The 15,127-nt window shown below is 38.6% G+C and overlaps 1 protein-coding gene across 5 annotated transcripts in view; it reads right to left on the bottom strand.

The window, feature by feature from the left end:
- The window catches only part of TNPO3 (transportin 3), a 134,567-nt gene that overhangs the window by 39,076 nt on the left and 80,364 nt on the right, over positions 1 to 15,127 (bottom strand). For all 5 annotated transcript variants that reach the window (XM_059933435.1, XM_059933433.1, XM_059933434.1 and 2 more), the window contains 4 exons: positions 14,012 to 14,168; positions 3,853 to 3,996; positions 1,205 to 1,380; positions 534 to 672 (listed from right to left, as the gene is read on the bottom strand). In XM_059933435.1, coding sequence (XP_059789418.1) covers positions 534 to 672; positions 1,205 to 1,380; positions 3,853 to 3,996; positions 14,012 to 14,168 — 616 coding nt within the window. The remainder of the gene's footprint in view (positions 1 to 533; positions 673 to 1,204; positions 1,381 to 3,852; positions 3,997 to 14,011; positions 14,169 to 15,127) is intronic.

The following is a 15,127-nucleotide window of genomic DNA, read 5'->3' as shown; positions in this document are numbered from 1 at the left end:
CTTCTTATACTATTAAGAGGAGATAAAGCTTCTTGAATAAGAGGAGGTTTTTTTTCTTTTAATCTAGCAAACTTAAAAGAGGCAGCATGTCTTAGAAATTTTGGGATGAAGAAGATTCTTTAAGTCCTTTCAATGCCATTCTCATTTTCATCCATAATTTGGAGAAAACTTTTTTATGTTAAAACTTGTGGAGGTACAGTTAAGATTTGGTATGCTTTCTTTAGCTGTAAAGCTCTAAAGAATAACTGATGCTAGAGAGGGGGCCTCAGTGGAAAAGTAGTAGGCTTTTTTTCTAACAGGTTCCTATACCAGTCAGCCCAGCTAACCAAGTAGGAAAATAGAAAAGAATCAAAGCCGAAGCCCAAATATATATTTAAAAAAAAATTCAAAACAGAGGAAACTCCCCATCACATTAATTAAAAATAAAACTATAATTTCCCACAAATAAAAAGCTGGACAGGAGAAAATGGAATGCAGATAATATGTGACAAACAACTTGGAAAATAATGGCATTAGCATAGAATAAACACTACCTCATATTGAGGGTGTCCTGCACAGATAAGAAGCAGTTCTAGAGTTCGTAGGTCCCCAAGGCCTTGGCCTGGAGTACAAACAATTTTTTCAAGAAAAGTTTCACACAGTTCAGTGAAAATACGGCAGTAATTCAGAACTCTGTAAATGAAAGAGGAATGAGAACATCAAGTCAGAAATCTGGATATTATGTGTACATACTCACAGACACAGTTAATCAAATAAATAAAAGCAATCCTCAGCCTAAGGGACATGTAGTGATTATTTGCCATGTTGTATCACAATTTCCATAACAAACATCTTTCCTTAAATCACATACTTTTATACATATAAGCAAATGACTCATAAGTCAGTTAAAATTCTCAATTATTAAAACATCTGAATAAAATTCCCATCAAATCAAACTTGATACTTCAAAGGTCATCCCTAATTCTTAGAGCCTTACCCTTTTAAGTGCAAAAACTTACTACTACCCATGATCACAACCTCTCCCTCTGCATTTGATTTGCCACTCTTGGTTCAGATGAGAATAGCAGAGCATCTTGAGGATGCAATGTATATATTTACACAGAGTCACGAAGAATCACAAAGGATAGATAAATAATAAAAGGTGACTTAAAAGAACACCAGACTGTATATGAATCCAGGTCTACTGCCTTTAATAATTACTCACTTGTCTAAATCTTCACGTGCCACAGCCATATGATAGGCAGTCTCCAATGTCAGGACTCCTTGAAAAAGTTGCATGGCTAATGGCAAGTTGGTTTCCACATTCTCAATGGCGTACAGAGCTGAGCATACGCAGTCTGAAGCAGCTTCATGTAGGTTGGATGAGGTCTTATCCTGTTGCTGGGAGGTAGCAGGAGTAGGGAAGTAAGAAGTTTGATCATTAAGCTGTAATCCAAGTAACAGGAAAGCAATTATAGCCTGTTTCTGAACATGTACTTTAAATACGTAACAGCCTAATAGTCATGGCCTTCAACGAGACAACATCCATCAATCTTCCTATTTCTGACTATTATTTCCTTATATGCCAAGCAAATCAGCCTTTTTGTACCTCAATCATGGTCATATGACTTCTAAAATTCATATTTTCTTCCATACCAGTTCCTCCAAATGGAATTCCATGTGTTCCCTGCCCTATTTTAGTCTATGGAAATTTTCTCCATCTTTTTTCTGATATTCAAGTACTATCTAAAATGAAAGGGCCCAACAAGTATCAACACATCATTGTGCTATTTCAGAATACTAAGGTTAAACAGAGATTCTTAAAGCTTCGGGGGAGGAGAGGAGAAGGTAACTTAGAAAGGAGCAAAAATCAGTTTATCCACCTTCTTATTAGCAATGATGCCTGCCAGTACATAAGAAAGCAAGGTCTTAGAAATTTTGAAGAAAAAAGAATAGTGAACCTAGAACTCTATACCTGGCTAAATCATTGTTTAAGAATGAAATAAAAACATTTCTCAGGAATGCATGCAAAAACTCAATATTTATTTCCCACATATCCTTCTGAGGAAGGTATTTGAGGTAGGTCAAAAAAAATGGTTAAACCAATCCAGAGGCAGAGTAAAGAGAAGTCCCAGGGTGACAGCTGGGGAGCAGATTAAAAGAGCAACTGATACAAATTAGAGAATATTAGAAGGTTCAAGGAGGGAGGCCTCCAGGGTTTCTATTAAGGACAGTACAGTTGAGAGGTTGGATAAATTTAGTGAAGGCATATTGGTCTTCTGTGAATAATAAAAAAAACAAGGACATTTAGAATCTCTGCGGGGGGGAGCGGGGGGGCGGGGGGAGCTATAAAAGCAGGGTTGGGAAAGCACAAAGACACAACTTATTCATTAGGTTATTCTTAGATTGAGTGACAGTGAATTCAAAAATATTCACTGTATTAACTATGTTTCAAAAGTTAAATGTTCAAATTTATTCTTTTGTATATATCAAGTATTATTTTAAAAATATTTTTTAAAAAAGAACTATAGGGGAAAAGTTATATAATAAGGTCGTGGTCCAAGCATAAAGCAAACTAAAATATTTAGTTTTATGTGGCATGATTTCGAACCACGGAAAAAAATGTAAGAACGAGAATACATTTGACCCTGACTCTAGAAACACTCTTAAGTAACAGAGGACCTAACACTGGATCAGTAGAGAAGACAATATAACCCTAGCACACTCCTTAGCTTGTTCCTTACCCCGATCTCAGTTCCCAAGAGTCACCACTGTTTTAAGTTTGAAGTGTATTCTACACTGTCCTCCATTCATATGTAAACTTATTTACACACTTTTTAAACAAAAGTGGGACCTGAATTTTTTAATACTGACTACTCTTCACACAACTTGGTGAGATGAGAATCAAAATTACCAATATTGAGGTATGGCATCAATAGACATGGAGACAAAGACAATGATTAGCAAAACAATTATTAGCATCCTAAGTTTCCTGAATTTTAGCTTCTGATCCAAGAATGACAGCAGAAATACATGAACAACAGTACAATACCAAAAATGTCTCCTTGAACAATGTGTTTTCCTTTTCTTTCTTTAATTCACAGTGATATCAATCTAGTATCATGCTAAATCTTCTAAATTATAGTGCACCAGCACACAACCAGTATGGAAACACAGAGTTTCCATACTAATATGTGTTCATGGAAGGAAAACCATCAGGGGGAAAAAGACAAAGTCACACCCACCTCCAAAGACCTGTTTAACATTTGTGCTTGAGGTATTGCTGTTTCTTGTTCTAAAAACTAGTCTTATTCTAAGCACTCACTTACTCTTTGTCTACCAAGACAGAGGAATTTATTACTAGGCAATGTTACTTTTAAAGTTTAAGGAACAAATGCACAAGTATATAGAAATACATTACTTCTGATCTCAAAAACCCAAAATTCATCCTATACATACCCTGATGTTTAAGTAAACTACCTCAATTACAAAGATAATATTCTGATTTGTAATTGTCTCAAACATCCAATGGCCATTATTAGAAACACACAACTTAACACTTTTAAAATAAGAAAAAGAGACCTATGGTTTTTTTGTTACTTGAATTTTAATATGTAAATCATTGATCTATACATATCTACATATAAGACTGCTTTCCTCTTAAACCTAACTACATTTTATTCTGAGCACTAAAACTAATATCTTAATTTGGTACTTGGCAACAAGGAAGTGACAGTGTTGCTTTCTTACCATACACTTTCCACTCTCTGCAAAACTCTGAAAACACTCTTATATCCCAGAAGGGCAGTTACCCTAAGTGACTATGTGCCAGAAACAAACAAAAACCATTTCATAAACAAAGCCATTACTTACCAAAACCTCAAAAAGGAGTGCTAGTAACTTATTGTTAGCCATGAAGTTACTGTCCAAAACTCCTAAGTTAAACCAGCTTCCCAAACAGCGAAAGACCTTCATAAGCATTTTCTCTTCTGTTCCTGCTTTTTCTACACAAGTCATCTGAAAAGAAGGAAAAAAAAAGTTACAACAAATAATGTCAATCTTTATATTTAAAATATTATTACAATCACCTTACAGGTGTAATGATGAGAAGGATAACAATAACAGCTAACAGTTAAAAGTGCTTTTTAATTGCCAGACACTGTCTCATCACTTTTTTTTTTTAATTAATTAATTTTATTTATTTATTTTTGGCTGCGTTGGGTCTTCGTTGCTGTGCACAGGCTTTCTCTAGTTGCGGCGAGCGGGATCTGCTCTTCGTTGCGGTGCACAGGCTTCTCATTGCGGTGGCTTCTCTTGTTGCGGAGCACAGGCTCTAGGCGCGCAGGCTTCACTAGTTGTGGCACGCGGGCTCAGCAGTTGTGGCTCGCGGCTCTAGAGTGCAGGCTCAGCAGTTGTGGCACACGGGCTTAGTTGCTCCGTGGCATATGGGATCTTCCCAGACCAGGGCTCGAACCCATGTCCCCTGCACTGGCAGGCGGATTCTTAACCACTGCACCACCAGGGAAGCCCTGTCTCATCACTCTTAATTCACTTAATCCCCACTAAAACTGTATAGGTATGTACTATTATTATCTCCACTTTCTCAACTGGGAAGCTGAGGTACAGAGAGGTTATAGACTGGTTCAAAGATAGATATGTTTCAGAAACAATTATCAGTATATTTCTTAGATCCAACTTTTGCATTAATGTAATCTTATCAATAGAATTGTCTTTAAAGTAATACTCATCATCTCAGCCATGAAAAAGAATGAAATTTGTCATGTGAAACAACCATGGATGGACCTGGAGAGGGTATTATGCTTAGTGAAATAGGAAAGAAAAATACTGTATGTTATCACTTATATGTGGAATCTAAAAAATGAAACAAACAAATGAATGTAACAAAACAAACAGACTCATAGATACAGAACAAAGTAGTGGTTACCAGTGGGGAGAGGGGAAAAGGAGAGGGGGGAAGATAGGGGTAGGGGATTAAGAGGTACAAACTACTATGTATAAAATAAATAAGCAATAAGCATATATCGTACAGCATAGGGAATATAGCCAATATTTTACAACAACTTTAAATGGAGTATAATCTATAAAAATTCTGAATCACTACGTTGTACACTTGAAACTAATATTGTAAATCAATTATATCTCAATAAAAATTATTAAAATAAATAACACATCTATACACTCAATTTTATAGAGTAGAAATAAGCTGGTTGTACTATTGTATATTGCTTCATGAAAAGCTGGTATTTCAGCTTCAGCACTGGAATACTCTAGCAAATATACCATCCACAGAAAGTGATATTACTATAAATATGATAGTTTATAAAAGATAAAATGAAAAGTCAGACTAAAACTCACCATTGTTTCTCTTTGTAAACTGCTTTTGTGATGTATACTTTTTCCAAAGTAAGGTGTAATGCAACTTTTTCTGGATAAAGAATGTTTAAAAATAGGGACTTCCCTGGTGGCGCAGTGGTTGAGAATCCTCCTGCCAATGCAGGGGACACGGGTTTGATCCCTGGTCCGGGAAGATCCCACGTGCTGCGGAGCAACTAAGCCCGTGCGCCACAACTACTGAGCCCGCAAGCCACAACTACTGAGCCCGTGCGCCACAACTACTGAGCCCGTGCGCCTAGAGCCTGTGCTCTGCAACAAGAGGAGCCACTGCAATGAGAAACCCACACACCACAACGAAGAGTAGCCCCCGCTCACTGCAACTAGAGAAAGCCTGTGCGCAGCAACGAAGACCCAACACAGCCAAAAATAAATAAATAAATTAAAAACAAAAAAAGAATGTTTAAAAATAACTTTTGCAGGCAATGGATTAGAAATATCATAACTGCCATGGCATTTAGAATGCATGGGGGTGGGTGGTAGTGGTATGTAATCCCATAATGATCTAAATGCTGACAATTATACTTCCAAGTAGCCATGTTCCCCCTATGTTTGCAGTATCAGGCAATAATAATTACATACGTATTAATTAGTTTGAATTACACTGAACTGAACTGAAATGAATGAAGAAAAAAGAAAAGATTCAAGTAAGTGCATGGCAACCACACACCCACATCCACACCAACACACACACACACCTAAATCTTTGAAGCTCTTGCTATAAACTCATGACACAATTGCTTGGCCTTTATGCTTCCTGAATGACATTTCAATTTTAGTAAGGCGTGATGTTTACAAATGGAAGGACTTGATTATACATTCTAACTACTGACTCAAACTTAAGACAGAATTTTGGAAAAACCCTACATCTAAAACTAGCTGCTCTGAAGAGAAGAAATTCTATTAATTAAATCAAACACTCACCACAAAGCTTCAGAACTAAGAGATGCCTTCAGTTTCTCTTTGAGAACTGTATTATTAAAGACTCTTATCTCTTACTAAAGTTAAGACCTCAAAAGCTAAAAGATAAATACCAGAAGAGCTCACCAGTAAAAATATAGCAGAGGTAAATAATAATAGATCTTGAATTAACGAAATGGAGAATAAATGGAGAAAAATATTAGAGGCCAGGCTCAGTTTAAGAGCAAGAAGAAGAATATTTTTAAAAATTATAAAGTTCAATACAATGTTTAGGAATAAGTCCATTCGAATAGACCACAAAAGTATAATACTGACAAGAAAATAAGATAGAATAAAACCATTAAAGAGAACGTGGGGGAACTGAGTGAAAAGGTTCTAAGAAGCCTTTGGTATCTATTACAGCGAAATACCTATTTTTCTTGGTAACTGTGGACTAATTTCATGCTCTAGGTTCTATAACATGACAAGCTTCACGGCAAAATTATAGACCTTATTAAGCACCACAAGGATATATTTTTCAGATTTCATGATGATAAATCAATCTTAACACCTGTTGCCAATTGTGATAAAGTGCTAAGTCAAGTCCAAGTGGCTAATTGCACTTGCCCATCGTGGCAGTAATGATGACTGTAAGGACTACAGTGGCCACTGAACTTTTTTTAGTTCATTTGAGTGCTTACAAAAAATGACAAGCTCGGGTCGGTTAACCCAACTCAAGTCACAGTCTGAGAACTAGACAGCTTCCACAGCAGCTCCAAATAAAGCTCTTATTTTTTGTAGCTGCAGGGCTAATACTGCTGGAACTCATATACAAAATTTAATTGTGTGGCTTGCTGAATTACAAACAACAGTTGAATTTATAAGTCTCACCAAGTTTCTCATGTGAAAGTTCTGAAACTGGTAAAGAATGGACTTCTGGGGGCTTCCCTGGTGGCACAGTGGTTGAGAATCTGCCTGCCAATGCAGGGGACACGGGTTCGAGCCCTGGTCTGGGAAGATCCCACGTGCCGCGGAGCAACTGGGCCCGTGAGCCACTATTACTGAGCCTGTGAGCCACTATTACTGAGCCTGCGCGTCTGGAGCCTGTGCTCCGCAACAAGAGAGGCCGCGATAGTGAGAGGCCCGCGCACCGCGATGAAGAGTGGCCCCGCTTGCCACAACTAGAGAAAGCCCTCGCACAGAAACGAAGACCCGGGCTTCCCTGGTGGCGCAGTGGTTGAGAATCTGCCTGCCAATGCAGGGGACACGGGTTCAAGTCCTGGTCTGGGAAGATCCCACATGCCACAGAGCAACTGGGCCCGTGAGCCACAATTACTGAGCCTGTGCGTCTGGAGCCTGTGCTCCGCAACAAGAGAGGCCGCGATAGTGAGAGGCCTGCGCACCGTGATTAAGAGTGGCCCCCGCTTGCCACAACTAGAGAAAGCCCTCGCACAAGAAACGAAGACCCAACACAGCCATAAATAAATAAATAAATATTTAAAAAAAAAAAAAACAACAAGAATGGACTTCTGATGCATGGAATGGAGACATCTGGTTGGACCCTAATGAAACTGATAATCCTGAAACCCCAAGTCACTCTGAGTCTACCTTACCAATAAAAGTGGCCTGCCTTCCAGTGTCTGAGACTAGCCTTCCTCAGCTTGAAAGCCCTGTAATAACCCCATCTGAGACAGATGCCTTGAAAGAGGATGCCCAATCTCTTCAATACCTACCACAACCATCCCCTGTACCACTCATAACTAGGGTCAAATCTCAGAAGGTTCTAGGGGAACAGGTACATGCAGGAGGAAATAACTTATACACCAAGAGAACTGTAAAACTTTGTTTATATGTGTCTGAAGAAAGCTGGGATACATGCAGGAGTGTATTCTAAAGGCGTTAGACCAAGGAAGGCTGGAATATAACACTAGATTGAGCCAAACTCATTGATACGCGTGTACTTCCTTGAGATTCTGGATTTAATGAGTATATGGAGTCTCTGGGAAGTACCAATAGGAATGTTGTAGTGCAAATATCTAGGATTTTGGAACAAATCTATGCTCTCTTCTGCAGGTAACTATTTTCCTTTTGAGAAGCAGCTTCTGGTTTGCTACTGGGCCTTGGTAGGCCTATCCATAGGACACCAATCTCATCAACACCTGAGATTCCCATCATGAACTAAGTATCATCTGAACTACCTAGCCATAAGGTTGGGCATGCATAGCAGCAATCTGTCATCAAATGGAAATGATATGAGACTGAGTGCGGGAAGGTTTGGAAGCTACAAAAACATTGCATGAGTAGGTGGCTCAGATTCCTTTGACACCCTCTTCTTGCACTGATTCATCCCCTTCAATCCATGCCTGTGGCCTCCTGGGGTGTTCCTTACAAACCAGATAAGTGAAGAAGAAAAAATTCAAGCCTGGATTACAGATGGCTCTGCATAATATGCTGGTACCACCTGAAGGTAGACAGCTGCAGCATTACAGGCCCACTCAGGGGCTTTAGTGAAGGCCAGTGCTGAAGGAAAACCCTCCTAGTAAGCATATCTTCAAGCAATACGCATGGCTGTCCACCATGTCTGGAGTGAGAGATGACCAGAAATATGGATCTCCACTTACTCATGGACATTTGTCAATCATTCGGATGGATGATCAGGGATTTGGTAGAAACAGGATTGGAAGATTGGTGACAAGGAAGTCTGAAGAAGACGTATATGAATGATATATTTTTTGAATTTTTGAATTTATTTTTTTATACAGCAGGTTCTTATTAGTTATCCATTTTATACATATCAATCCCAATCTCCCAATTCATCCCACCACCAACACCCCCACCCGCCACTTTCCCCCCTTGGTGTCCATATGTTTGTTCTCTACATCTGTGGCTCTATTTCTGCCTTGCAAACCGGTTCATCTGTACCATTCTTCTAGGTTCCACATACATGCGTTATGAATGATATTTAAATGGGCACAGTCTGTGACGATATATCTGTCCTATGTGAATACCCACCAAAGGGCATCCACTATAAAGGAATCTCCCAATGACAGATGGACAAAATGACAAACTCTATGATGTCAGCCTCCTTCCCTAGCCACCCAGTGCTTGCTCGATGGGCTCATAAACAAAGGAGCCATAGTAGCAGGGATAGAGGCTAAACATGGAGTTAACATGGATTTCCACCTACCAAGGCTTAACTGGTAAACACTACTGATGAGTGTCAAACCCATCAACAGCAGAGACCAACACTGAGTCCCCAGTGGCACCATTCCCCATGGGGACCACGTTCGTTGATTATACTGGACTTCCAACATGGAGGAAGCAGAGATTTGTCCAGAGGATTAGACCCATATTCTGGATGTAGAGTTGTCTTATCTGCTTGTAATGTTTCTGTCAGCACTATCATTCATGGACTCACAGAATACCACATGCAACCATCATGGTATCATAGCTAATCAAGAAACTCGTATCAGAGTAAGGGAAGTACAGCAACTTTGAGCTCTACTGGTTTGGAGATCTTGGTCCCAAAGAAGGAATACTTCTAACAAGAAACACAAAAATAATTCCAGTAAATTGGAACATAAGACGGCCACCTGGACAATTTGGGCTTCTTATGCCACTGAACCAACAGGAACTTTACAGGCTGGAGTGAAAGATCCCAATTACCAAGGAAAAACTGTGTTGCTTCTATATAATCAAAGCAAGGAGCTCTAGGTCTGTAACCCAGAGGATTTTCTAGGGAGCCTCTTCGTACTTCCATGCCCAAAAAGTTAATGGAAAACTACAGAAGCAACAATCCACAAAGGCAGGATGATTGAGGGCTCAGACTCTTGGGGAATGAAGGCTTGGGTCACTTCACAGAGTAAAGAACCCCAAGCAGCTGAGCTTCTGGCTAGGGCAGGTGTCTTAGTCCATTCAGGCTGCTATTAACAGAATAACACAGAATAGGTGGCCTATAAACAACAGAAATCTTTCTCATAGTTCTGGAGACTGGAAGACCAAGATCAAGGTACCAGTATCTGGTGAGGACCTGCTTCTTGGTTCACAAACAACTATCTTTCTACTGTGTCTTCACATGGCATAAAGGAGAAGGGAGTTCTCTGGGGCCTCTTTTATATGGGCACTAATCCCATTCATGAGAGCTCCACTGTCATGACCTAATCACCTCCCAAAGGCCACATCTCCAATACCATCACCTTGGGGATTTGTTTTCAACATATGAATTTCCTGGGGCAGTGGGGTGGGGGGTTTGGACACACAAATGTTCAGCCTATAGCAGCAGAGAAAAGATGAAATGAGTTGTGGAAGAAGAAAGCCGTCGATACCAATTATAGCCTTTGTTAATCAATATATACTTAAGGGCCGTAGTAGCTCTGCATATTTCCTATTTGCTTATTACACCACTGTACTGGAGTTTAAATGTATGTAAAAGAGTACATATGGAGCTTCCCTGGTGGCGCAGTGGTTAAGAATCTGCCTCCCAGTGCAGGGGGACACAGGCTTGAGCCCTGGTCCGGGAAGATCCCACATGCCGCGGAGCAACTAAGCCCGTGCATCACAACTACTGAGCCCGCGTGCCACAACTACTGAAGCCCGTGCTCCTAGAGCCTGTGCTCCGGAACAAGAGAAGCCACTGCAATGAGAAGCCCACACACCACAATGAAGAGTAGCCCCCGTTCGCTGCGACTAAAGAAAGCCCGCGTGCAGCAACGAAGACCCAATGCAGCCAAAAATAAATTAATAAATAAATAAATTAAAAAAAAAAAAAAAAGAATGTGCAGCTTCTTCAGCCCCAGACTCCTAGCTCCTCTGGTGCCAGCTCTTGCAGTGCACTGACCAGCAGTTTCTCCAGCAGCGCCCTCCCTCACCCCCAAGAGTTTTATAGCAAAGTGCTTCTGGCTCCTAAGAAATGTGCAACTTCTTCTCCAGCACCAGATTCAGTGCACTCAGAGTCTCCAGTGCCTCCAGTGCACAGTAGCCAGCAGCTTCCCCTGGCACTCCCACGCCCAGGTGATTTTGTGGCAGAATGCCTCTGGTGAGACACCTTCCCTAACAACTTTCTTGGGCTTCCTGGAAAGCAGATTTCCAGCAAGCTTGAGAGGACAGATTTTCAGCGGCATGCAGCACCACGATGACTTCTTTACCATAGCTATACCGTCACCAACAGGGTCTGAATCTCAGTCCTGGGAGGGGGGTGAACTCTTCCTTCCTTGGAAACTCTATCTCAGCGTTAATGACTGCTCCTTGTATCTGCTTTATTTCTATATTCTTTAGAGCTCTCTTTACCTCTTACTAGACAAGCCCTCATTACTACAGATGCCTGTTATAGTTAAAGATTCTTTATATTAAAAAGCCCCAACAAATTACTAAGTGGTTTCTCTCTCCTGACTGGACCCAAACTGATACTAAAAGGAACTAAGGATTCTAGATCTGGGGCATGAAAGTAACTAGATGAATACTAGTCATCTTTTTCTGTTAGGAAATAAAGAAGTGCTCCAGTAGCCAAAGTTACAACATTTAAAGCATCAGAAGAATAACTTAAGCGGACACCCTAATCAATGAAAATTGGGTCCATGGGTCCATAATACAGCATAAAGAGAAAGCCAGGGAAAAAAAGTAACATTTAAGGCATCTTTAAAACAAAACTCTTATATTGAAAACAGGAAATTTAAAAGTTAAGATTCATCCTGCCTTTCTAGTGGGTACTCAGAAGAATGCTAATATATATGTAGAAGGAAAGACAGAATTAGCAAAACATTATTTTGCAAACCACAATGAAATTATTAAGGCAAGGATTATAAACTAGAATTTAACATTCGTACAAACTGCATTATATTACAAGGGGGGGAACAAACTTTATAAATGGAAGAATCAGACTATCATCATCCTAATCCAGTCAATCCTAGCATCACTAACAGAAGGTCAACCAAAAAGTATAACTTCTGATAAATTGCAGCATGAAGTATCTAACACGTTTTCTGGCCAAAAATGTTCAACCTTTTAAAATTAATCCATCAAGCCTTTCAGTCTTTCTTACCAGGGTTCTGGGAAAGAATTAAGTCCTGCAGAAAATGATCTGAGTGCCTATTTTCTCAATCATCCTATGGATGGTATACAGGAGAAAATTCATTACAAACAATGGGTGCCTTAGGGCATTTGAGGCTTAGTTCTCTTGAGGAATTCCTACTGAGTAGGGCTGCTTTAGATATAACTTCCAATTAGAGGAATTACAGAGAATAGAAAAACAAACTAAATGAAACAAAGACAAGGCAACAGAAAATCCAGGAGGTAAGAAGATGCTTTATAAAACTAGTCCAATCTCTTCAACAAATCAGTGTCATTTTGAAAAAGAAGAAGGGGGACTGTGATTAAGTCATAATAATTTGATACAAGGTATGGTTCTAGACTGGATACTGATTTGGAAAAATGCTGTAAACGCTATTTTAGGACCAACTCAGGAAATGTGAATATGGTTTAGGTATTTATTAGATGATATAAAAACTTACTGAAATAGAAAGATGAAGCTGGATGACTGGAAAAGCAGTCTGCAGAAGGGTAGAGCATATTTTCATTTGGATATTCAAAATCTGTATATATGTTCACAGAGGATATGTGCTAAAGGATTAATAAATAGTGTGATCCCAGGTGGTTTGAATGTAATTTGCTTATCTATATTTTCTAATTTTCTATTACACTATTTCTTTAATATAAATGGTTAATTGAAAAATACATTTAACTTAAAAAAGTTTCCAATGAATTTCTAACACCAAACTGAACACAATTTTAAACAAAATTTGGTTTTTTCAAATAAAAAGTTCTATGATGCTGAAGTACTGAAACACATTCCTGAAAAATAATCTATTATAAAGCACATTGTTGAGAAAATTGAGCTGGACAATAAAGACCTAAAAATGAGATGTGAGCTAGATAATCAATTTAATACCATCTAGTAGTTCAGAAATCAGCAAAATTTTTCTATAAAGGACCAGACAGTAACTATTTTAGGCTTTGCAGACCATATGGTCTCTGTGAAAACTACTCAATTCTGCCGTTTTAGCCCAAAATTACAGACACAGACAACGTGTAACTGAATGGGCATGACTGTGTTCTAATAAAACTTTATTTACAAAAATAGGTGACCAGCCCATGGACCATAAATTTATCCACCCTGGCCTAGGGCATTAAAATTTCCACCTAATCAAAAATTAACTCTTTTTTAAAGGATGGTGTAGTATTAGCTAATCTATAATTGTGATATGGCTCAAAGGTTAAGTAAAGTCCTGTACCACCACCCTATCAAAAAATCTCAATTCACCCCTTAGAGAGGATCCTTTCCTTAAGTAAAGTAAATTTATACACACTTCCCTTAGCACAGTCCTTGATCAAGAGCCTACAGTCGGTGGCATGAAGAAGCAGAAGAGCAAGGGACATGTAATCAGAAGACCTGAGTTCAAACTCTGAATTAGCAGTGGTGTCACTCTAAAGCCTGTTTCTCATTCATAAAATGGAGAGAACACCACCCTGAAAGCATTACTTAGAAGCTCAAAAAGTACAGCTTCTGAAAGTACTTTTTAACTGTAAAGTATTATATAAATGCCACCGTATTATCATTGTCAAATTTTGCTAAGAAAGCTATTTCACAATAGTGCAATTGAATTACTAAATAACCACCAAGGCTTTTTGCCCCTAGGCAGCAACTCAGTATTTCAAACATACTCACCAATAGAGATACCACTGTACTAGAATAGAAGGCCAAATCTTCTATAATTTCTGTACGCCGGTTAGCTCCAATTCGTAAGGAACGACTATGTACTTCTTCAGGTAACACTGTAAGGATCTCCAGCAGAAAAGGCAGAGAAGTTACATCATTGCTATATCTAGGAAAGAAAAGAGGAGAGATATAAGTTATTCAGAATGTGCCCCACACTCACAATCACAGCCCCACACAATCACATAAGATAACAACAGCCATCAGAACAACCACAACAACAAAAGTAGAATTCTCACTACTGTTAAAGGGGAGAAAAATAGATATACTTTTTTGGAAAGATATCTAGAAATCAAAATTTCAACTTGCATAATAATCTTTGACCCAGCAATTCCACTTCCAGAAATTTATCTTGTCAGAAAAATCTCACATACACATGCAGATGTATATGCACAAGTATTTTTTTATAATAGCAAAAATACTGGAAAAATATAAAGGTCCTCCATAATTAGACAGGATAAAAAAGGTTACAGATATCATACAATGGAACATATACAACCATTATAACAAGTACCTATGTCGTAACGTGAGATGTCCACAACATATTAAGCAAAAAAAAGGATATGAAACATATTTTTACATACAACTGAAAAAAATACATACGTATATGCATATTAATATATATGCACTTATTTATTTTAAAATGCTTAAAGGGAAGTCTAGAGGGCTATACAGTCAATCACCAATAGTGGTTACTTATAAAATACAGGAATAGGAAGAGGGGAAGGTATTTACTTTTTACTTTGAAAGCTTCCATACTGCTAAAATTTTTTCAAAGAGCATATATTAATATTATTAATAAAAAGTTTCTTAAAACAAAAAATAAATTATCCACGTAAAGGTTTTAATGACACACTATAGTTGGTGGTAAAAAGGACATCCACTTTGCTCAAAAATAATTTCCTAACCAAATGCCAAAATGCAAGCAAATATCAAGATTATCTTGCCAAGACCATGAGGAAATACTTTACTCGAAGCAGCAAGATCCATATATCTAAAAATAATACTGTCCCTTTTATAGGCATGAAATAAACCCCAATTAGTAAGAATGTATACTCATAACAACTT

The sequence above is a fragment of the Balaenoptera ricei genome, chromosome 9, assembly GCF_028023285.1.
Source record: "Balaenoptera ricei isolate mBalRic1 chromosome 9, mBalRic1.hap2, whole genome shotgun sequence".
Taxonomy (NCBI): Eukaryota; Metazoa; Chordata; class Mammalia; order Artiodactyla; family Balaenopteridae; genus Balaenoptera; species Balaenoptera ricei.
This window is presented reverse-complemented; position numbering and strand designations above follow the sequence as displayed.